Genomic DNA, 24,585 nt, shown 5'->3' with positions numbered 1-24,585 from the left:
TTGGGCGGCAGCTCTAAGCAGCGAATGCCACCTTTGGTGTTTGAGATCCTTGTTGCCCTGCAGCCTCTGATTCAGTCTGCCATGAAAACAAAGCATCTCTTCCCAAAGGTTACCCAAGGGACACCGCTGCATGGAGCTCTGGGCCTGGCTCTCATCAATCTCCTCTACCTTACCAGGATTGACTGTGGCCTTCTGAGGGAGGCCACATGGCGGGGAAGTGATCGGCAGGTGTTAGACATGAATTTTAGAACCACAAGGCCAAAAAATCAGACTCTCAGGAGTCATGAATTTTTACAACTACAGCATCTGAGAGACAAAGAAACTTAAGACTGTTAACACCTTAAGCCTCATGGGCTTGGCTGAGATTATACTGGATGAGATGGGCAAAAAAACCTGGGAATCCAATGGCTCCTGGGAACTGAGCATCTTTGATCTGGTCAGAGGCTTAGTGAACACTCCCTTGTGAGAATATAGTCTGAGGGCTCCAGCTGCAGGAGGAAGGCTGGGAGGACAGGCCTTGGGTAGCAGCTTAATGGCAAAATTCTACAACCAGGCCGCTTGGGACATGAGATCAGAAGAGGAGACTTCAGAAGGATCCTGCCAGGCCAGCAAGTCCTGGTCCTGGTGAGGTGTTATGAAACCCTGACGGTGCCAGGTTTGTGGCAGGCCACCAACTACCAAGAGACTTTGAGAGCAATACCATGATGGTCTGGCTTGACGGCAGGTGCTCCTTGCCGGGAATGCGCCGTGGGAGCAGCACTTAGCCGTCTTCGGGGTACTGACAGCACTGTGATTGATAACTTCTATTTGCATAGTGTGTACAAGGGAGAAGAGTGTTTGTGCCCCAAAGCCTGGCAATGGCCTAGGAAAGGGGGGCTGACAATGGCTCCGGCCAGGCAGTGGGGATGAGTCTGAGGGCCACCTTGGGGGTCATCTGGAAAAGCGGTCAATACACCCACCCACCCCTGGCCTTATCCACATTCTGTTAAGGTCACTTCAGTACCTATGTTAATGAACTTCACTGATTTTTTAAAATGAGGGAGAGTTCTAGGGGAGTCATGGCCTTGTATCAAAACTATAAAAATCTCTCTATAAAAAATCTCCCCTAATACAGTTCAGCATCCCAGGCTGCTCAGAGCAGGGCAGACCAAAAGACAGGTGCTGGACTGCTTTGCTGGTGTGAGAAATTCCCAGGAGAAGCAGCAGGGAGCACATGAGAAAGGGAGATGGTCTGGCCACTAGAAGCTTGGAAGTCCCGTGCCCTGGGAGATGGACTGTCTTCCTACTCCTCCAGGAAGTCCCTGGTACTTTTTTCTGTTCTCTGATCCTTGGGGATCAATCCTGGGAGCACCTCTGGCTGCCAGGCCTGGCTGGAGGGAACAACTCAGGCAGGCGGTACGCTCCAGGTAGGATCAGAACTCATCCCGCAGCTGAGGGGGACTGTCCATGCCGAAGAAGGAGGACTGCCTCCCCTGGAGGTCCCGTTCCCGCTTCACGAAGGCAGTGAAGGAGGAGACACAGTTGCCAATAAAGTGGTCAGCTTGGCCGAGGATGTACAGGTCGATCTGCGCCACCTCAGGCTTCAGACTCACCACGTTCACCTGCAGGAGGAAGGGCAGGTGTTTTAGCCAGGGCGCAGGCCTAAGTGGCCAGCTCAGCCAAGGCCTGCAGCCACCTGCCACCTTCTTTCCCTGTGCTGAAGTCACAGACAGACAAGGAAGCGCACAGAGGATTAAAATGCAGGGTCGGGGCACCTGAGGGAAGTGCTGCCCAGCAGCTGCCTTAGCCCCTCAGCTGCAGACACACCACTCATTCACACTCTGCCTTTGCTTGCTGGTTCCCTCTGTCGGGAACGCCTCTTCCCATCCATCACAGTCCTGACCATACTCTCAAGGTTCAGCTCAAGGTCACCTGAGGGGCTTGGCTTCTCCCACCAAACCATGATCTGACCAAAGTGCACCCCACCCACTTGGTTCTGCTGCCTGGATGCCTCCAAGACTTAAGTCCTGTCCAATCTATCCCCGAGATATTCCCCAAAGGTGAACCCTTCTCTTGATGGATTACTACTCCCTGGCCAGTCACCATAATCTTTTCTCCCCCAGGTCTATTCACCAAATGAAAGTAGCCAAAGGAAACTTTTTCAGATTCCCCTACCCGCCTACTCCTCCCTCTACCCCAAGCTGAGCACCCTTAACTGGTGTCCTACTGCTCTTCAGATAAAGATGACAAATCTTGAACATGGCCTATAAGGCCTGTTCAGCTGCCTCTCCACCTTGAGCTCCAGCCACTATACCAGTCTCCCTTCCACCTCAGGACCTTTGCACATGCTCTTCTGTCTGGAGTGCTTGTCTCTTTGCTCGGTTAACTCCTACTTAACTCTCACCCTGCAGCTCAAGTCACACCTCCTTGGGGAAGCCCTCCCTGGCTCCCCCATCTAGTCCAGGCTCCTCTGCTCTACACTCTCACAGAACCACGTTCTTTTACTTTGTAGTACACATCTCAGTTTGTAGCTTTCACTCCTTAGTGATTCTCTGGTTAACGTCTGTTTCCTGCACCTGACTGGGGCTGGGGCTGCGTCAGTTTGCTCGTCGCTGCTGGCTGGGGTCTGCCTCAGTATGCATCTGTTGACTGGACAAGTGAGTGAATGAGCCTCCACACCCAAGCCTGGCCCTCTCTTGTGGCGTATCTTATATTTCTTTGCAAATCTCTTTTCCTGAGTTTAGACTGTGAGCCCTGGAAGGCAGCACCACATCTTATTTATCAGTATCACCGGCTCAGCACTTGCCCAGCTTAACAGATGAGCAAGGCTTAGTTCAAGAGGAAGGGTGGGCTGAGCCCACGGAGAAGGGGGCTGAGTGGTGGAAAAGGGCAAAAACAGTGGCACAGGAACAGGAAATAGAAAATGGCAAGAAGCTCAAGGTATAACAAACATACCAACTCTAGAAACTCACAAAAAAACTCCCTGGGACTCTCCAAATGGGGGTGTGGGCAGAGTTGGGGCTGAAAGTGCTTTGCTGTCACACAGAGATTTCTGATGTAACAAAAATCATCACCTTGCTATTTGGATTGCAGCATAAAAATAATAGCAGCTTAACCATGGCCAAAATCCCCTGAATAATTCCACCCACGCCCTGAAACTTACCCGCTCTGTGTCATGCCCACTAAAATGAGCCCCGAGACCTCCTGGGTAAATTCTATTCCTTCATGGGACTTTGGTTTTCTCAGTTATAAAACACAGGGCTTGGGTTAGAGGCACTCCAAGGTCTCCCGGCTCTGATATTCTTCTATAAAGCGGGTGGGTGGGGACCAGAATGCTCTGACTCGGCACTTCCTCTACAAGCCGGTAAAAGAGAGAAAGGGAGCCCCTTGACATAAGCCAAGGGCACCCACTGCTAGAAAGCGGATGTCTGTCTTTTAAGGTCTGCACAAGCATTTAGGGCCTTCATTCACTCAAAAGTCTTATTGAATGTTCACTATTAACTCCGTCATTTTATCGATACCTACTTAACTTATTATCTATTCTTCGCTCATACAGTAACAAGCCTGTTCTATTATTTACTCATATACTGAACACCTACTATTCACCACCTCTTTAATCATTTACTAAGCACAAAAGAGCCTTCCTTGTATTCATCAACCACCTACTTCTACTATCAGTGACAGCTAACTTTATTCAGCACTTATTTTTTACTGGACCTGTTTTAATTTCTTTTTATTTGATCTTCACAATTACACTATGAGATGTAGGCACAACTCTCAGTCCCCTTTTATTGACGAGGAAACAGAAGCACAGAGAGGTAAAGTAACTTGTGTAAGGCTGCACAGTGAGTAGAGCCCAAGTCCTCTGGCTCCAGAGTCCATGCTCTTAATCCTTCTGCTGCACTGGACCCCTACCAAGGGCCCACTCTTTATGGCCTTATTCACCAAACATTTACCAAGTGTCTACCACGTGTCAGGCACTGTCCTAGACACTGAAATGGCAAGGCGGGGTCTCAGCCCTGGAGGAGGTCAAAGCAACAGGCTACACCCTAAGGAGTAGAACAGTGAGTCCACCTTGGATCCTGCCTTCAAGGAGTCACAACTGGGAAGAAATAAGACCTGTTTCTACACTAGTCTCACAGTCTAGAAGGTGTCTCAGGAGGAGATGTGATAAAGTGCTGTTACAGCTCCCAGTAGGGATCCATTAGCGACAGGAGTGGAGGGAAATCTGCGGAGCACCTGCGGAGGTGTCTGAGCTGGGGTTTAAAGAAGGGTAGGAACTGGAAGGGAACCTGATGTTCAAGTAAAAGCCTGGTGGTGGGAGGACGTGAAGCATGAGGTGGGAGCGGGCAGACCACCCTGGTGCTTCCTCTGATTCCCTTCCTGCTGCCCTCCCACCAGGCCCACGCCCCATGTGTACCTTCCCTTTGAAGAGCTGCTGGATCTCGGGTACATAACTCTCAGAGTCAGTGGCAATGTAGACCGACTGGGCGTTCAGTGCCGTCACCCAGAGCTTCAGGGTGCGCCTGATTTCCTTCAGGTCGGGGAGGCACATGGTCATGGTGAGCGGGGCGGCGGTGTGGCGGCTGTAGCCCACGCACTGCGGGGAGGCCATAAAGTGGGCGCCGGCGGTCCCGTCCTTCAGCATGGCGCACGCATTCTTCTGTGGGGCGGGTGGGGACAGAGCTAAAGACGGTCACCGCCCGCAACCCCAGAAGCAAGAGCCGGGAAGGGGAAAAAGGCAGGCAATACAGGAGGAGCGCAACTTTTTTTTTTTTTAAAAGCATTGAGGGAAGAGGGAAATGCTTCAAAACAGTTAACGGTGGTTATTTCTGGGTAGTGGGATATTGGCTTTTCACAATTTTTTTTCTTGGTATAACTGCACTATCTGGGACTTCCAGCAGAATTCTGAACTGTGGTGGTGACGAAGGGCAGCCTTGTCTGATTTCTGACTTCAGTGGGAACACTTCTGATAGCTCCCAAGAAGTACGTGTTTGCTGTGGGTTTCGGAGAGATAGCCTTTATCAAGGTAAGGTGGGTCCCTTGTATTCCTGGTTGGTTAAGAGTTGTTTTTCTTCTTTTTTAAATCATAAATGACTGTTGACTTTTTATCGAGTGCTTTCTTGGCCTCCATTGAGATGATTATATGATTTTTCTTCTTTGGGTGTTAATATAGTGAATTTCCCTGCATTCCTGGGATAAATTTTACTTGTTTGTGTTCTTTAATATGCTACTGGATTTTAGTTGGTAATATTTTACTTAGGATCTGGGCATCTATGTTCTTTATGAGAATGGGCTGTACTTTCCAGAGTTGACCTTATCTGAGTTTGGTATTAGCATTACGCTAGCTTTATAAAACAAGAAAGCATCTTATGTCTTCTTATGTTCTAGGGAAGCATAAATGGGAACTATCTGAAACCACTCACAAAATACTCTGGGCCTGGCTCCTTTACTTTGTGGAAGGGGGCAGGAAGGGGGCAGGAAGGGAATCTAGTGGGTAAATGTGTGACTGCTTCCTCAATTGACACTGGATGAATTGTGATCTACTTTCTATGCTTCTCAGTATTTTTCAGGTTCTCGACGATGAGTGTTTCTCACATGCGTACATGCGTATCTTCCTCTGTAAACTAAGGAGATTGTCTACATTACTCCAGTTATTTCCACAGGGAGGACAAGCTGATGAGTTTTCTGCACATTTAAGCAGCTGCCAAACTTGGAGGATGACATCTTCATTTCTTGGGAGCCCCACCCAACCTCCAGAGCTTGTTTTTCAACAAGGAGTCTACTGGCTAAACACTGAACTGGGACAGAGGACTGTGGGCTATGGAGCTCTTGCTGGCTTGCTGTCTGACCCAGAGCCTAGCTTGATACCTCAGTTTATCCATCTGTGAAATGAGGATAAAAATGGCAACTGTTAAAATGGAAACCGTCAAGCAAGTGCACTGGAGCTACATTTCTGACGTGTCTGCAGTGGGATCGTGGGGCACAGTCCCGTGAACTCGGCCAACTGAGACCTCTCTACCCTGGCTAGGACATGGTGCAGTGGGTTCAGTGTCCAACCCCCATAGGCATGGGCCCTGCTCGGAGATGTGTCCATCCCGGCCACGAGAGGAAGGGGGAAGTTACCCAGTCGGAGCCAATGCGCAGGTGGATGCCCACATAGGGTCGGACGAGGTGGGCACGGATCTGAGCCTCCCCTGTCCTCACCATCTCATCTGACCACACCATGTACTTTTGGAGCGGCCTATGCTCCTCCAAGACAGGGAACTGGGCCGGGGCCCCTGGCAGGGCAAGCACTGGATGTTCCTCTGGAGAAAATCTAGGCATGAGACAGAAGGAGAAGAAGTCAGACAGAGAGCGCACAGCGAGTCCAGCCGCCACCCCCATGGGAGAAAAGACAGCATTGCACCATGCCCCAGAGACCCTGCGGAGGGGCCCCTGCAACCTGCAAGAAGCACAGGAGGTTGTGAAACCCCAACGGGCTGATAAGAGACCTTGGCAGCGGCAAGAGGCACAGTATGCAATACCGTCCCGCCACACGGAATTTACAACTCTCTTTGATTGTTTAACAATTAAAATTTACAGTAGAGCACTCCAACCTTTTGTATGTCATGCTGGCTTCCAATCTGTGGTGCGGTAATTCACTCCAGGTTGGGGTGTCTAGACGGAGTCTTTGCCATTTTACCCACACAGTGGGATCGGGAAGTGCAGCTGCTGACAGGTCACACTCCCAGGGAATGTGTACGCTGGATGAGACCACTCACTCAACATTTAACACATTATCTATGGATTGCCTACTATGTGCTGGGGGCCAGGGGAGAATGAGACAGGCATGGTCCCTGCTCTCATGGAAAACACTAGAGGTCTGTAGATGCCCCCCACATACCCTGCCGAAGGCTCTCCCTCCCCCTTGTTCACAATGCACCTTGTAATTATTTTACCCCTGAGTCCAGAAAAGTCTGCTGGACTCAGGCTTCAGAAGTCAGTATCTCTGCACGCCTAGAACAGTAATGGAAGCGCTCAGTAAAGATCTGTTGACTGAATCGAGTGAGGAGCAAACCTGTGTTCCCTCATTAGCTAAGCCCAGACTATATTCCAGCAACATGAAATGCCCCGCTCTTCCATAAGCTTGCAATGCACTTTCAAAGTACAGATCTCTGCAGACTTCTCCCCTCTACCTGGTACGCCTTCCCTCTGCCAGCCAAAATCCTTTTCCTAAAATCATGAAATAGGTACAGGCACTCTGGAAAAGTTTGGCAGCTTCTTATAAAACTAGACGTGCAATGACGATATGACCCAGCAACTGTACTCTTGGGCATTTATCCCAGAGAAATGGAAACCTATATTCACACGTGAACCGGTATGCGAATGTTCACAGCAGCTTTTTTCATAATAGTCAAAAAGTGACTGGTTAAACAAACTGCAGTACATCTATGCCACAGAGCACTATTGCAGTAAGAAGGAACCAGCTACTGATACAGGGAACAACTGGGATGGATCTCAAGGGAATTATGCTGAGTGAAAAAAGTCTGCCTCAAAAGGTCACATACTGTATGATTTCGTTTATATAACATTTGTGAAATGACAAAGTTGAGAAAAAAGAAATGGAGATGGGATTAGTGGTTGCCAGGGGCTAGGGTGTGTGTGTGTGTGTGTGTGTGTGTGTGTGTGTGTGTGTGTGTGTGTGTGTGTGTGTGTGTGTGTGTGTGTGTGTGTGTGTGTGTGTGTGTGTGTGTTTAGGGAGGTGGGTGTGGTTATAAACTGGCCACACAAGGACCTTTGTGATGTTAGAACTGTTTGATATCTTAACTGTGGTGATGGATACACGAACATACACACGTGATAAAATTGAATAGAACTAAGTATACACACACACAGAAGTGAGTACAAGTAACACTGGGGAAATTTGAATAAGATGGATGGACTGTACCAATGTCAATATCCTGGTTGTGATACTGTGCTATAGCTTTGCAAAATGTTAACATTGGGGGAAACTGGGTAAAGGGTACATGGGATCTCTCCGTATTAATTCTTACAAGTGCTTGTGAACCTACAGTTATCTCAATAAAAATTTCAATAAAAATTTATTAAAAATTTCAGAGCATACAGGATAATACTGAAAATAATTTAACAGTCCACAGAGCTGTGACCCAAATTAGCAAATATTAACACTTTACTTTGTTTCAGATTTTAAAAAATATATACCTGAATAAAAGCTCTATCCTATGATCTCTTTTCCACTTCCTCATCTTTCCAGAAGATACTGTGGTTTCATGCATGATTACACCTTACTATTTCTATTAAAGGGTATTATTCTGTGTGCTCTTTACACAGTGCAATGGTAAAAGCATGGATGGTCGAGCCAGATGACCATGCTCTAATGTTGACTATGCCACTTACTAACTAGGGCAGGTGACTTAACCATTCTGTGCCTCAGTTTCCTTATCTGTATAATAGAGCTGATAACAGTTCCCACTTCATAGGGCTGTTGAGATCAAATGGATTAATATAAGCATAGCATTTAGAACAGTGCTTGGCACGTAGAAAGCTCTCAGAAAATTCTCTCACCATCACCACCATCATCATCACCATATTGCATATAACCTATTTCAACTTTTAAAAAATTCAACTCAGGGACTTCCCTGGTAGCGCAGTGGTTAAGAATCTGCCGACAGAAGTCCGATCCCTGGTCTGGGAAGATTCCACATGCCGCAGAGCAACTAAGCCCGTGTACCACAACTACTGAGCCTGCACTCTAGAGCCCGCGAGCCACAACTACTGAGCCTGTGTGCCACAACTACTGAAGATTGCATGCCTAAACCCTGTGCTCCGCAACAAAGAGAAGCCACTGCAGTGAGAAGCCTGCGCACCACGACGAAGAGTAGCCCCCACCTGCCACAACTAGAGAAAGCCTGCGCGCAGCAACGAAGATCCAATGCAGCCAAAAATAAAAAATGAAATAAATGTATTTTTAAAAAGTCAACTCTGTTTTAGAGATTTGGCCATGTTGATGGTGTGGGTCACGTGATCGTGTTAGTGTCTCTTGAAGGTTTCCATCTGCATGAATAAACTGCAGTTTACCTATCTAGTCCCCCCTGCTGGTCAGTGAGGCTGTTTCCAATCTTTCCCCATACAACAGCGCTGCAATGGACATGCCACTCTTTCTTCACACCCAACCAAACACCTCGCTCCACAAACACCTTCCAAAGTTCCAAGACCAGTTGCCGCTCCCAAGCCTCAGCTCCTAGGAGAGGGCTCTGTACCACTTCTCCTTTGCTGCCTTCTGCACGCTGATGTGCTCAATAACCACCCTCCCTGTCCACTGCCATGAGGGTAGGCCCCAGGCACTCTTGTTCACCATGATTCCCACACACACTGGTGCAAGGCCTGTGCCAATTAAGCCACAGCAAGTGTTCATGGACAGCTTGGCTCTATCTAACCCTCGTCTTGTCAGACTTTACATGTACATACATGTGACAGGCAATGTTCCAATTACTTTGTGTACATTAACTCACTTGATCCTCTTAAGAGCCCCGTGAGGTAAGTACTACCGTTAGTCTCACTTCACAGATGAGGAAGTTGAGACACAGAAAGGTTAAGTAGCATGCTCCTGGTCACACAGCTAGGAACTGGTGGAGCAGGGATGTGAATCCAGGCAATCTCCTCCAGAACCTTTGCTCTTAACTACTATACCTCACTCCCAGCTCCCCCACCCAGTCAATAAGCACCTCAAAAGCCGAGTCTGTGGCTTATTCTTCTGATTCCCAGCCTAGACACAGGCCTCAACACATAGTAGGTACAATAAATATGTCAGTGAATGAATGAGAATTCAGGGATCTCACCAGAAAGACCAGATCAGGATGTCAGGGGTCAGAGGAAGAAGTGAATAGTAACTGAGTACCTACTATGGGCTAGGACCTCAGCTAAGAGACTTTCATAGGCCACCTTAAAGGGTTTCAAAGCTGTGATCTCCCAGGGGGCTGGAACATTAGGATAAAATCAGGATCTGTTCCCTCCTTGACCTCTTAGAAAGTACCTGCTGTTGACCTTTGGTGAATTCCAAATCTGGAATATGCAGCCCCTCCACATGGATCTGGATCAGCACATATAGCTGTCCCAGTGCAACGTCAGCTCTGCCGTGACAAGCAGCAAAAGGCCAAGACTGACGTGCTCATTTGCTCCCAATGAGGGAGGAGAGTGTTGTTTGGAAAGAAAGTGGGGAATAAGGGTCTTGTTTGGGAAGAAAGCTTGACCAGGTCCATCTGTTCACAACCCTGATGGCTGACCCTAAGTCAGGCCCTTAGCCTGGTCACTGTTCAGCTGAAGAAGGCACACTTTCCTGCTGCTGGGTGCAGTGAACCTCTGGGGTTCTTCACCACCACACTGACACTACTGAGATCCCCCTACCGAGCTGGGGTTTCTCCATGCACAGCACCCACATGTGAGCCCAGGATACACCAGTGGATGGATACTATGCTGAGTGCAGGGGGTGCAGGGACATGAAAGAGGCAGAGTCTAGTTCTCAATGTCCCTGACATGAGGAACTACCTTTCCCTGCAGCTCTCTGCATGCCTGGCTTCTTCTCACCCTGCAGGTCTCCGCCCTGCCAGTTACATGTCACCTGTTTATGTCCTCCCAAGGAGGCTGCAGCCTGGGAGGACGATAAGCCACGTGCTCAAACACCTGTTGCCTTCATACCAAGAGAATGGCTCACAGCCTTCCAACAGTAAATGTGTAATAAATAATAAATGTCTGCTCAATTAAGTCTCCATCAGGGTGTTCACAGACTCAGAATCAGCAGAGCTGGAAAGATCCTCAGCGCGAAATCACTTAGTGGGGAGAAATAACTCTTATCCTCTTTTCCTAGAAGCCGGTTTTCAGCTGGACACACAGAAGCCCCCAAAAAGACATTTCTCAGTACTTCTTGTAGCTACGTATGGCCACATGTCTAAGTACTGGCCAATGAGCTGATGTAAGCAAGCTATAAGGAAGGCTCCTTAAAAAGGTGAGGATGTGCCCTTCTTCTGCCCCTTTTGTCCTTCCAGCTACCTGGGGCTTCATGAGTCATCTTGGCCCATGAGGTGACACTAAGGATAAAAGCCAGTACTGGGGGAATTCCTTGGTGGTCCAGTGGTTAGGATTCCACGCTTCCACTGCAGGGGGCAGGGGTTCGATCCCTGGTTGGGGAACTAAGATCCCGCATGCCGTGCAGTGTAGCCAAAAAAAAAAAAAAAAGCCAGTACTGGGATGGCTGAGCAGAGATGGGAGCCTAACTCCTAGACACAAGGGAGCTGCCATGCAGCCCTGGGTTGCACGGCCCAATCCTTTTACTTAAGAAAACAATGAACTTTTATCTTGCTAGTCTGCTGTTATTTGGGGTTTTCTGTTACATGTAGCTAAGTTAAACCTGGTGCACCCGGACCTGTGGCCACCAGCACTTCTAGCTGATATACAAGAGGGTTACTGGTTGAAGGCAGTGGGGGAGGGGAACCAAGCAGTTCCAACTTGGCCCCCGTTGCTGTCCCCACAGCACACAGCGCTTCTCCAGAACTCTAAAACTCAAAGAACAGTTTGAAAGTGACCGATCTTGCTCAATCCCTTCATTTTATAGATAGGGCACTGTGGCCAGAGAAGGGAAGCAATCTGCAGTTACACAGTGAGCCAGGGACGCGGCTGACCCTTTCTAATGCCATTCTCCCTACACCCATGCCCCTGCCCCCAAAGGACAATTTTCTACAGCAAGAAAGTGTCCACTCTTTAAGAAAATGTTTAAAATACTTAAACTCTCAAAACTCACTCCTGCAAACACTCACAGGATTCTTATCAGACTGCTTCACCAGGGCCTACAAAGCCCTGCACAGTCTGACCCCTGCCCACTTCTCCAATCTCCTGTTCTATATGGCAGGTTAATTCAAGTCTCCTCCCATTGGGTGGGCTCTATGTCCCCTCCCAATAGCATTTGGCAGAGGTAACAGTGTCCCGGATGCCAGGCCCAAGCTTTAGGGGGCCAGCAGCTTCCACCTTCTGTCTCTTGGAGCACGCACTCCCTGGATGCACCCTCTCAGAATCCAGCTGCCACGTTGTCCAAAATCCAAGCCACACGGAGAGGTCAAGAGTGTACATGCCAGCCGACTGCCTCAGGTGAGCTCCCAGATGACAGCCAGCACCACCTGCCAGCCATGAGTGAGCCCTCTTGGACATGCAGCCCAGTTGAGCCTTCAGATGGCTCCAGTCCCAGCCGACAGCTGACTGTAGCCATGTGAGACCACAAGCAAGAAGTGCCCAGCTAACCCAAGTGTCCATCAACAGATGAATGGACATCCCACACACATACCCTACCCAATACACTCCATTGGCATGGAGTGGAATACACATATACACACCAGTTAACCATTTTTTGAAATCTCATGTTTTTACATGTTTAGAACTGATCTTGCCAATGATATATTTATTTACTAACCTGATAAATTACTCCTCAGAAAAGATAGTTACTCAATTACGAACTATATGTTATAATTTCATTTTAAGTTAATATGTATAGGTATACATTGTATATGTACATAAAAATACACCCATTTTGGAGGGTGGAAGTATACATATCAAAATTCTAATGCTTTTCTGGAGGGGGGATGGGAGTGTAAGTAAGTTTAATTTTCTTATTAAAAAAAAAAACAAAAAACACCAAATGTGGTGGGTATTCCAAAGAGTATTCATCTTAAGAAATTAGATGTTTAACATGGATTGGAACTTTGTACAGCTGGGATTCCATAAAGAAAATGGAAAAACAAAAACCAAACCAAAGACCTGCCCTGCTAAGCCCAGTCGACCCACAGAACTCTGAGCGATCGTTCTCAATTGTTCCTGAGCTACTGAGTGTTACGGTGGTTTATTACACTGTGACGGACGATGGGAACACCCTACCCTTCTCCTCCCGAAACGCTCCACACCAGCCACTCTGGCCTTTCTGCCCCTTGACCACACCAAGCTTGTCCTGCCTCAGAGCTTGCAATGTTCCCACCATGAAGAACTACCTTTCCCTCCAGCTCTTGGCATGGCTGGCTCCTCATCCTTCAGATCCGTTATGGACTGAATGTTTGTGCCCCCGCCCCCGCCCCACCACCAATTCATATGTTGAAGCCCCAACTCCCAATGTGATAGTATTAGGAAGTGGGCCTTTTGGGGGCAGTTACATTTAGACGGTCATGAGGGTAGAGCCCTCGTGATGAGATTAGTGCCCTTATAAGAGACCAGAGAGCTTGCTCTCTCTCCAACATGTGAGGATACAGTAAGAGCAGCAACTGCAAGTCAAGGAGTCCTTACTAGGACCTGACCACGCTGGTACTGTGATCTCGGACATCCCAGCCTCCAAAAGCATGAGAAACAAATGTCTGTTGTTTAAGCCCCCTAGTCTGTGGTATTTTGTTATAGCAGTCCAAGCTGACAAAGACAAGGTCTTTGCCTGCCAATCACACATCACCTGCTTATGTCCCTCACAGCACTATGTCTTCTGGGACTATCTTACGTAAAAATGTATTCACTGTCTCCCCTGTTAGACTCAGCTCCATCAGGGCAGGGGCCTTATCTGCTTTATTCTTGCCTGTCTCCCCAGCATCCACACCAGTGCTTGACACTCAGGCGGTGCTTCTTACATGTGTGTGGAAGGAAGGCAGCTGCCCAGGTGGTCCTAGCTCTCTCCAACTGCCTCCAGGGACCTCATCTTCCCCACTAGTCTTCCTTTCCCAAAAATTTGGTTGTGAGGCACAAGCTTCCCCAAGCCCTTACACAATTCCCACGACTCAATGATCTGAAGCAAGACCGTGCAGCCATGAACACGTGTTTCAGCAACATCGTCCGACTGATGCATCCATGCAGCCTTGTCCCTTCTCTTCCAACCAGGACTGTGTGCTTTTTGGAATTTGCTCTTAGAGCTGCTTTTAGAGCTGGTATCATGTTTTTTTTTTTCCCCCTGGCATTTTAGAGGCAAATCTCCATCCTTTGAGGACAGGTCTGCCGTCTGGCAATAGCTCTGGGTCATTCAGAGTTGAATGGGGAGAACCAAGCAGGTGATCAAATGGGAGTCAACAATTCCCTATCTGGGATCAACAATGAGGGGGATTAGACTCTGCCAGGACTGAGTATCCTCAGTAGCTCATGAACTAGCTCTGAAGGCAAGTCCCAAATAGGAATTGGCAGCTATTAAAGGCACAGCTCTTTTCTCTACATTGATAAAGAATGGGTGCTCTGGAGTCAGGCTGCCTGGATTCAAATCCCAGCTCTGCCACTTCAAGCTGCATGACCTTAGGGAAGTGACTTCACTTCTCTCTGTCTCAATTTCCTTACCTGTAAAGCAGAGATGACAGTAACACTTGTCCCCCAGACTCATGGAAACATTAAATGAGCTATTACCTTAGAAGACTTAGGTAGTGAAGATTTAGAACAGCAACTGGCACAAGTAAGCACTAAATAAGTATTAGTTCTTATTACCTATGAAAGCCTTACACACAGACCCCTGCTGCCCAGTCAATAGCTGCATTACCTTGGGCAAGTTATTTAGCCTTACTGAGCTCAGTTTCTTCACCTGTCAAATGGAAATTGATCATAATACCCATTTCATGAAATTTCTCAAAGACTTAAATAAAATAAAGCATGTGAATAATAGTAACAGGTAACAGTGACTGGCCCTCTACTATGTGCCATGTGATTTATACACTTGGAGGCAGATACCATAGTGCTCCTTCCATTAAACCAAGGAGGAAACTCAGGCCAGACAGCTGGAGTGGCTCACTCAGGGTCATCTGAGAAAGAGGTAGGGCTGGGTCAGAGCTCAGGGCTGTCTTATCCTGAGCCTGTGCTCGTTCCTCTGCATCAGTCTATCTTTGGCTAACTAAATGCCAAGCGCTGGGACCTCACAAGAATTCATAAGCCCCTCATGGTTTCTAACCCAGGTCTGACATCTAAGCCCATGCTCTTTCTTGCCACACTACAGCATCAGGGGCAAATGTACTATGTTAGTGTCATCATTATATCTAGACTGTAGCCCGCTGAAGGCTGAGACTGGGTCTTCCTCATTTTTATGCATCACCTCTGGCCTTTGAGCACTACGTCTCATACGTGACGGATGCTCTATAAATATTTCACAGCCTGTGCCTATGCCCTGCTAACCTAGTTTTTGTTCTTTAATAGGGCTTACTGGAGCACAATTAATAAAGCACATCCAATTACTATCAGGATGACATCATTTCTCCGTCTGCACCTGAAGCTGTTTTTCTCTAGAAGCAGCTTCCAATTTTCACCTTGTGAAGAGGAAGGTAACAGGGGAGTGATTCTCACGCCTAGAGGAGGAAATCGAGACTCATGTGACTGCACAATATTCTTTTTATGACATCCTTTATTGGCTGATAAACTCTTGCTCAACCTTGTGGCAGGTCAACGTCCCACTGTGTCAGGCGTTGAGATGGGAACAGATCACATAGGATCCCAAGTTCAACAGACACAACAGCCGCACCTTTGGTCTCATACATCAGGGTGTGGTAGAGGGGAAGAGGGCCAGGAAGGTGCTGAATGCCCGTGGGCCCCCCACCTCTCCCCTAATCCCAGCAATGCTGCCCCCTCCACATACCTCTGGATCCACTGGTCTTTGTAGGAGGCGCTGAAGGAAATGCCTGCAAAAAGCTCAGACCTGTTGAAACTCACATGAAACTGATCCCAAAATGGGCCAAAGGGGTTTCCTTCCTAGAGAAAGAGAGTGGGAAAAGGCTTACTGAGCAGGAGGGAAGGCCAGTTGGGGATGGGGCCAAGGGACTGTGGATGCGGGAACCCTGGGTGATTTGACTCAGGCTGAAATACTCTCACAGGATGGGCCAGTAGGAATATCACGTCGTAATTTCTGGGCTGGGTGCTGAGGAGGGCAGCTCGGCCTCCAGTCTGGTTTTCAGCAGGCAACGTTCACCACAATATCTGAAGGAGTCTTTCCTGCTCGTGTGCCATATGCCGCTGACCCTGCAGCACTGGTGGGGGTCTGGGGAGCAAGTCAACCTTGGATTTAGGACCATGGACTACGAGCTCCAAGAGACCTTCAAGACCCGGCTAATCCAATGCCCTTATTTCCAAGACGGAAACCAGGACCCAGACAAGACACTTGCTCAAGCTCACAGAGTAAGTGAGGGCAATGTTGGGGCTGTAAGCAAGGTCTCCCTTCTCAAATTTCACAGCTCCTCGAACCACCCTCCTCAGACTGTAGCATAAGCACTGAAACACATGTTGGGGACTGTCTTATTCCAAAAGTGCCAGAAATTTACAACCTTCTACTGATAAATATAACAGCTTTTCATTTATGTGCTGAGAGGCAAGAAAGTATACAAGTTAGGAGGGTGGACAATGGAGCCATATTACCACAACTTATTTGCTATTATGATTTTGGGCAAAATATTAAACCTCTCTTTGTTGCATTCAGTGTCCTCTCTATAAAATGGGGTATTAATAGTACTTTCCTCATGGAACAGTTTAAGGATTAAGTGGGATAATATGTGGAAAGCTCTTAACATGGTACTGGTGTGTAGTAAGTGCTATGTGAGTATTAGTGATTATTACTGATGTGGCACTTTACAGTTTACAAGCACTCTTACACCTGGCCCTCACTGATACTTTATGAGCAAGACACAGCAGGAACTGGTGTCTTTACTTTGTAGGCAGAAGTAAAGGCTCAGAAGAAGCAAAGTCCTCTGCCCAAAGTGACACTGCTGACAAATGCCAGAAATGGGACTTAAATCTCCATCTTTCTATTCTAGGCCCTTCTGGTGCCTTCTCCCACACACTGCTATCGCACAGTGTCTCAGGGGCCTAGAGGACCTGGAACAGGCAGAAAGGACCCCCAGACCCACAGGACCCACCTTCATGGGGCATGTCTTCTTATCAGGGCTTCGCTGGGCTGCCACCTCAAAGCAGTATGCCACCCGCTTCTCAGGGGGCCAGTGAGTAGGTGCCAGCTTTTCCATGAAGTCCTCCAGGCTGATGACCCGATGGTAGGCCTGGAGGGGCTCCAGCTTGAAGTACTTCTGGTAGGACACATGGAGCTACAGGAAAAGTGAGGAAAAGGAGGGGGCGAGGGCCCCTCCTCAGTATCCTAGTGGCTGTTTCAGAGACATTCATTAAAATCATATACTCTAAGACCCAGACAGCTTGGACTACATGTCAATGAACAACTTTTGATAAAAGATACCACAGTCAGAACGGAGGCTGGGAGAAGACATCTGCAAACTAAAGAACAAACAGTAATACACCTCATATCCAAAAATGCCTGCTGATTTATAAGAAAAAAGACAAATGATGCAAGAGAAAACATGGGCAAAGGATAGGAGTGAGCAACTCACAGCAAAGGGAACCCAAATAGCCAACACACTCAAAAGATGTGCAAGCTCACGAGAATTAGGAAAAAGAAAATTACAATGACAACAAGGCACCACTTCTTACCTGTGAGACCAGCAAAAATGTAAAAGCTTAACTCTAATTACTGGAAAAGATACGGCTGATAGTAGAAGTATACATTTTGGAACAACTACTTTGGAGTGTAACCCCTTACAAGCATCTAACAGAATTTTAAAGGTGCCCTCTACCTCCAGGTATTTGCCTTAGAGAATCCTGCCCTTCGTACCAAGAGATGGATAAAAGGATGCTCAGTGCCACAATGGAAGTAGTACAGGAAAAAACTTGGAAGGAGTCATACCAAGACACTAAATCCATGATAGTGGTTGCCTCTGGGGGTGGGGGAGGGACTAGAAGTAGCCTCGAGCCAAGACACACAATCTTTTAACGACTTTATCTATAAACTTTTATTTCTTTTATTAACAAAAAGAAAACATGAAGCAAAGATGAGAAAATATTAATGATTATCATTTCTAGTGGTAGATACATGGACGGTGATTATAGTAATCTCTGTATTTTTCTAGATTTAAGAAAATTTCTTAGAACACCATGAAATAAAATTTAGACTTTATCCTATAGGTCAGAGTTCCCAAGCATGTTCCACTAGTTCAGGTGGGTAAAGGGTTCTGCAATAAAAAGGCTCCAGAAATAAACAGGCCTGGGAAATGCTATGTTAAGCAGGTTTCTTTATGACAGAACTTCTCAGGGCCTTTAATATGCTAACATGCATTTTGAATCTCCAAATTTGGGGGGAATGAGGAATTGAGAACACAATTTCCCAAACTGACTTAACCACTGCACCATTCCTGCACGAGCCATTGATGTTCCAATGAACAGACTTCGAGACCCTTAATTATTAGCAACAAGGTCTTGCTGAAGGATTTTAAGCAGAAATAACGTGAGATCTGCTTCCTTGAAAGATCACTCTGGCAGCAGAAGAAAGAAGGTACTGATGGTAAGATAAGAGGAAGGAGAGGAATTAGGAGGCTACTGCAATGGTCCTTTTACTTGTTCAAGTGTTCATTCAACATGTATTTTTGTTTTGTTTTGTATGCTTTGTTTGGTTTCAACATGCATTTTTGAGCATCTCCAAAAGTCTGAGAGATGGGGAAGCATGGACAGGTTAAAAAATGTAAAGGGAGGTGAAGTATAGAGTAAAGGAAGCATTTAGGATGACTTCTGGGTTCTTGGCTCAGGTGAATGGAGGTGACATAAACTAAGGCTGGAAATATAGGTGGTTACACAGGTTTGAGGGGAAAGTTCTGGCTTTGTGAACTTCAGATTATCTGTGGGTCATCCAAATAGACCCAAAGGCGGAGGAGTTAGAAACACGAGGCCTGTGGTCAGAGGAGAGTCTGGGCCATAGGTAAATTTGGGAGGTACGTGGAGAAAAGTGAAAGCCCAAGAGTCAACAGAAACTTATAGCAAAGCAAATAATGGTTATAAAAGCAACTAATATTTACTGAGTGCTGGGTTAGCGCCAGGTGCTGTACTCATGACGTTTCATGGACTTATTCATCTAATTGTAAGAGGTAGGAATACAACCATCTCCAGTCTATTTATGAAGAAACCCAGGTGGACAGAATCTAGGTAACTCATCTGAAGTCACACAGCTAATAAGCAAACAGAAAGAGGAGACGCACCAACATTTAAACAGTGGGTAGGGAGAGAGGAGCCCCTGATGCAGCACAAAGAGGAAAATGTGGATAGGTTGGGCTGAAGCAGGAACAGGCTGTGTCTTGGAAGCCAGGGGAGTAGGAAGTTCAAGAAGGAGAGAGGCACATGGGGCCAGGTGCCACCGGGAGGTCAGTTGAGATAAAGACTGAGAAATGACTCCTGGATTTGGCAATTCTGAGGTCCTTAGTGGCCTCTGTGAGAACAGTCTCAGTGGGGAAGGGGAGCCCAACTGGGGTAGGTTGAGTAACCCGTAGAAAGCAAGAAGTGGAGACTCTGAAAGACTCCTAGCTGAGAAGGCAAGGTGAGAGAAGGCAAGCAAACCAGAGGGAGACCAACGGGCCAGGTCTAAACTATAACAGTGAGTACAAAAAGTCAGAGCATCAACAGCTCCCGGTTACTAAGGACTCCCTGCGTCCTAAGCACTTTCAATTGATGGCTTCAGCTGATCCTAAGAGGGAGGCATTCCACAATCACTAACTCACTGAGGGAGGTAGCAACAACATTACCAGCCTGTTTTAAAGATGAGGAAACTGAGGCACAAAGAGGTCAAGTACCCTGCCCAGGCTATACGGCTAGTAAGTGGCCACGCCAGGCTATGATCTCAGGTACTCTGGCTTTTAAACTTTCTAAATACAGGCATGTGCAGGAAAAAATAAAACCTACGTTTTAGGCTGTAAGAATAAAGTACAGTGTTTTGTACATACTAAACATAATCTTTTGAAGTTTATTAAAAACTTTCAAAGTCAATTCACTAAATATTAATTCAGTTCCTACTGCCAGGCCCCTGGAGTTACATTGTGAACAATGACAGACACAGGACTGGTGGAAGACATAAAGAACATGCAAGAAATTACATGATGCTGGGCTTCCCATGCTAAGGGACCCCTTGATGAGGTGAGAGGCAGTGCTGGAGCCAGACTGCTCCGGTTTGTGGCCCTGGACATGTTATTAACCAACTTGTGCCTCTGTTTCTCCTTCAGAACTGATAATAGCAACCATCACCTCTGACCAACGGGTGGGACCAAACAAGGCTGGAAATGGAGTCTGGAGGTTCAGGTCACAGGCTCAGGAGTCAGAGAGACATGGGCTTGAATTCCAGTCTACTACTCACAAGCTGTGTGAGTGCCGGTAAGTTACCTAACCTCTCTAAACCCATTTCCTCATAGGGATGTGATGAGAAGGAAAAGAGCTAATCCTGATGCAGTGCTCAGAAATAGTGCCTGGCAGACAACAGGTGCTGGATAAATGTTAGCCAGTTAGCCAGGGAAGACAGTTCTGGTGGGGGGCGGGGTGGGGGGAGGTAGGGCAAACTCAGAGGGGTGGGAGGTAAAGCCTACAGAAAGACTTGGGGTCAAGCAGAGGTGAGCAGGATTAGGGAAAGGTGGACAAGGGTCAACAGCAGGAGGTACTCACATTGGTGAAAGGAGGCCTGTGATGCTGGTACTCAATCCAAGGAGGTACAGCCAGGGTGCGGTTCAACAGCTTTGCAAATGCCAGGGAGCCCAAGAAATGATCAGCCTGGTTCCCAAAGCGCCCTGGATGGTATATTGCAGGTGAAGTGAGGACTATGGCATCGAGGGCTTGGGGCATGCAAGGCTCAGAAAGGATGCAGAGCCAGGAGTGTGGAGGGCCAGGACACCAATGAGAGCCAGGGGAGCTGGCAGCATGGGATCAAGTCTGGACTCCTGGGTCTGACAGTCAAGGCCCTTCAGGCCCTGCCTCTTCTGCCTCAGCCACTCCAGGTTCTTCGCTGTTTCCCAAACATGCTCTACACTTCCCATCCCCACCCCATGCCTTTGCTCTTGCTGTTCCATCAGCCAGGAGTGACCTTCTACTTCTATTTCCTCCCATCTGCATGTGAAGGGGTAACTCCAATGCCTCACTCACTGGGATCCTTTCACTACCCCTCTGCCATATTCAGTTCCCCTCCTCTGCCTCCCACCTTGGATATGAGTTACTTGTGGTTCTTCACTCTTCCTAGAGTGTCCTTTCCCATTTCCCGGCCTGTGGCTATTTCCTCAGCCTGTGAATGCCTCAGGTGCAAGGTCCCTGTCTGACTCTTTCTGTTATCTCCAGCATGGCATCCATTCATTCATTCCACAAAGATTGTTGAGAGGCCACAATGTGTCAGGCTCTCTGCTAGGTGCTGGGACACAGGAGTGAGCAAGAAGGACAAGGTCTCTGCCTTCAAGGCATTCACAGTCCAGGTAGGGGGACAGTAAACATATAAACAAATATACAGTGATAAATTTTGATAAGTTCAAAAATGAAGTGAAAAAAGTTTGGTGATGGAGAACAATGAGGAGGAGATTATTTGGGTTGAGGTCAGTGAAGTCTTTTCTGGTGACATTTAAGCTGTGGCCTGAGGATGGGAAGGAGCTGGTCTGGCACAAGGCAAGGGGAGGGTGTTCCCCAGCAGAGGGACTAGCACAGGCTGCAGGACCTGAGTATGTGTAAGGAACAGAAAAGGATAACTGTGCCTGCAGCTGGAGGGTCTGGGGAGAAGGGTGTGGTGATGATGCGCAGAGGGCAACATGGTTAGGAGTGTGAAGGATTTTAAGAAGAAATAACTTTAACAGTGACGATCCACCACTCCCATTTAAATTGCACTCCTAAGCCAGCTTTTAGATTCTCCCTTACCCTGCTCTATTTTATTTTCCCATAGCACTCATCCATAAATACTATGCAGTTACTTATTTTTTATATTTATCTTTTATGGTCTGTCTTTCCCAACTAAAATGAAGGCTCTACAAGGGCCTGGAGCTTTCTGTCTTATCACCACCGTATCCCTGGAGCAGAGAACAGGGCTGGCCACACAGTAGGTGCCCTATAAATATGTGTTGAATGAATGAAAGAATCGCCCAGAGCCAGCGTTGGGTCAGTGACATCAAGTCCTGCCCCACTAACTCCATTTACTGGACTCGGGGCTGGCTTAGGCCTTGCGCAAGACACATTGTAACCTCTCCCGGCCTCAGTTTTCTCATCTGCCAAACGGAAGGTTGGACACCCCTCGGTGCCCTTGCAACTGGGGCAGAAAGGCAAGGAGCAGGCCCTGCCCCGCGCTGGGGTCCTTTCCTGGACCTGTCAAGGCGTCTCTGGGCGCCTCAGAGAAACTGCTTCTCCTCTCTGGGCCTCAGTTTCCCCATTTGGACAGAAGGCTCGGGAGGCCTTACCCATGCATGGGCAGTAGAGCAGGTAACCCGCCGGGTCCCAGGAGCCCACGGGCAGCCCCGGGAACGGCAGAAGCAGCAGCAGGAGAGACACACGCGGCGGCAGGGGCGACGATGCCCACGCGGCGGCTCCCATATCGGCCCCAGAGCCAGGGCGCTCCGCGGCTCGGAGGCGGGGAGGGAAGGAAGGGCGCGAGCGTCCGCCCCGCTCCCGTCAGCCCCCGCGCGCCGCCCGCGCGCCGCTCCGGCCGCTCTAGCCGGCGGGCAGGCGGGACCATAGAGAGCCCGCGGCACCGCCCCCTCCACGGGCAGAACGCCCGCTCGTGCGGCTCCCAGAATGCACCGCACAATGGCCCGACCGCCGCCACTACCGGGGCCTGAGAGGGCCTGGCGGAGCCCGAGCGCGGCCCGGCCCGCATTTTTAGGCAGTCTCGCTGCACCCGCGCGCCCGGCGCCCGGAGTGGCAGCGCCCCTCATCTCTGGCCCCTCAGCGCGGTCGCCCACACCCCCGACCCGAGGCCCCCTCTGCGCCAGCCCGGCCCAGATAGGCCCCAGGGTGACGAAAACTTTCCCCGGACCCGATACCTGGGTCTGGGGGACCTGAAGAAACCCCGCTGGCCCCCTCCCTTTCCAGCCCTGGAGCCTCAGCCCTGGGGGGGGGGTCCCCACTCCCGACCCCGCAGGCTCCCTGGAAACCCAGATAACGCGCTGCTGATCTTACCAGGGACCCGGGTCTGGGGGACGCAGATAAGCTGCACCTGCTCTCTTCTCTCAGACACGCCTACCCGGACCCGCATAACCCCCTTTCCTGCTCCAAATAGTTCGCTCTTTCTCCTCTGTTTCATTTCCCAGAACCACATAACCCCTTTTGAGGCTTCCCCCAATTATTTGGTTCTGGGGAACCCAAATAATTTCTACATATAGTTCCCTCCTCGGCGATCGTACTCCCAAACTCTAGACAGCTTCCACCCGGTACCATTTTGAGACTCTTGAAATTCAGGGAATTCGCTTTTATCTTCAGCCACTTTAACTCTCCAGCCCATGTAATCCATCCCCCACCCCCCACCGTCTCTCTTTCTTTGCGGAGGGTGGGGTGGGGGTCTCTTAGGGATCGAGATAACTTGCTCCTCCCTCCCTTCCATTCCTGAGACCTCCAGACTTCTTCCTGAATTTCTGTCCCTGGTCTGGCAGCCGTCTACCCCCAGCCCTCCCAGCCCAGGGGCGTTTAACCTTTCCCCCCAGGCAGTATGGTGGTCTAGAAACGAACCAGAAGACAGGCTATCCCCTGCAAATCCTGTCCTGGCCCCATCTCGGTGGGGGAAAGGGACTTGTAAGGTGCAAGATAAGGGGACATCGGGTGTGGGGAGTTGGTACTTTCACCAGCAAGTGTTCCTGTGACCTGGCCTGTGTGTTTTCCCACCTGTCTGCCTGGGACTCTGAAAGAGTCTCGCCTGGGGTTGCTAACCCTACCGCCCAAGGTGAGGCCACAGGATTGGGGGGGGGGTGTCTAATCAGGTTTCCTCTCGGTGAAAATGGGGCTGTTGTGAGTTGCAGCCATTTGCTCAAGGCCTCCTTAGGAGTGGGAGGCAGCGGGAATCAGAGGAAATCATGAATCAAAAGGACACCCCAAAAAGGGTCCATCTACACCGATAGAAGAACTAGCAGCCCCTGTTAATCCTGTTTGATGTCTCCTGGAATGATGCAAGTCATTGAGACGCTTCAGCCTCCCTGTAATTTAATTCTCCACCCCCCCACTCTGGAGTGTATGTGTGTTTGTGTGTGTGTTTTGTGGGGGGCAGCTATACCCATTTCCCCCTTTCCTTCTCACTGTTCTCCAGTCAGTCAGTGTGTCTTTTGGATTTGTTTCTGATGCCCAGGTCAGGACCTGTTTTTTATCTCTAAGTCTATTTATAATTTCCCAGTTGCTATTTTGGGTTCTGCTTAAGGGAAGATTGTGTCCACCGCAAGGAAAGTTCCTGGGTGTGTTTCCTCCTCGGCAGGTGTTGAATTGAGTTCTTCAGATCCCCAAGTAGCTCTCGGGCAGCAGGGATAAAAGCTATTTTAGGGTAGTCACTGAAGTGGAGATGTTAATCCTCTGTGGGTCTCTCTAGTTAAGAACACTTACAGATTAACCCTTTCCTTGGTGCAGGGGCGCTATTTCTCAACAGTTTTGGGGGGAGGTTTGAGAGAATTCAACTGTGGCAGCAGAAGGTGGGAACATGCAACTCTATACAAAGGCAAAGATAATAGCTGCCTTTTGTTGGGTACTTAGAGCAAGCCAAGCCCTGTGCTGAGTCCTTTGCATACCTGACTAAAATAATCCTTACAACAAGCCTGT

The 24,585-nt window shown here is 48.6% G+C and overlaps 1 protein-coding gene across 3 annotated transcripts; it reads right to left on the bottom strand.

Moving 5' to 3' along the window:
• Positions 1–801: 801 nt before the first annotated feature.
• POFUT1 (protein O-fucosyltransferase 1) lies at positions 802–22,443 on the bottom strand. 3 transcript variants are annotated; one of them, XM_024743100.1, is made up of 7 exons: positions 22,251–22,443; positions 20,491–20,612; positions 16,869–17,051; positions 15,599–15,711; positions 6,106–6,298; positions 4,400–4,642; positions 802–1,601 (listed from the first exon to the last, which is right to left on the bottom strand). In XM_024743100.1, the coding sequence occupies exons 1-7, from the start codon at positions 22,381–22,383 to the stop codon at positions 1,413–1,415; spliced, it is 1,176 nt and encodes a 391-aa protein (XP_024598868.1). In that variant the 5' UTR covers positions 22,384–22,443; the 3' UTR covers positions 802–1,412. The 3 variants fall into 3 exon arrangements, with proteins under 3 accessions (XP_024598868.1, XP_024598869.1, XP_024598870.1); XM_024743101.1 differs by lacking the exons at positions 802–1,601; positions 4,400–4,642 and adding an exon at positions 5,002–5,864; XM_024743102.1 differs by lacking the exons at positions 802–1,601; positions 4,400–4,642 and adding an exon at positions 5,002–5,606.
• Between the last annotated feature and the right edge of the window lie 2,142 nt (positions 22,444–24,585).

The sequence above is a fragment of the Neophocaena asiaeorientalis genome, unplaced genomic scaffold, assembly GCF_003031525.2.
Source record: "Neophocaena asiaeorientalis asiaeorientalis breed wild unplaced genomic scaffold, Neophocaena_asiaeorientalis_V1.1 scaffold82, whole genome shotgun sequence".
Lineage (NCBI taxonomy): Eukaryota > Metazoa > Chordata > Mammalia > Artiodactyla > Phocoenidae > Neophocaena > Neophocaena asiaeorientalis.
Note: the sequence above shows the minus strand (reverse complement) of the source record. Positions and strands in the feature narration are given on the sequence as shown.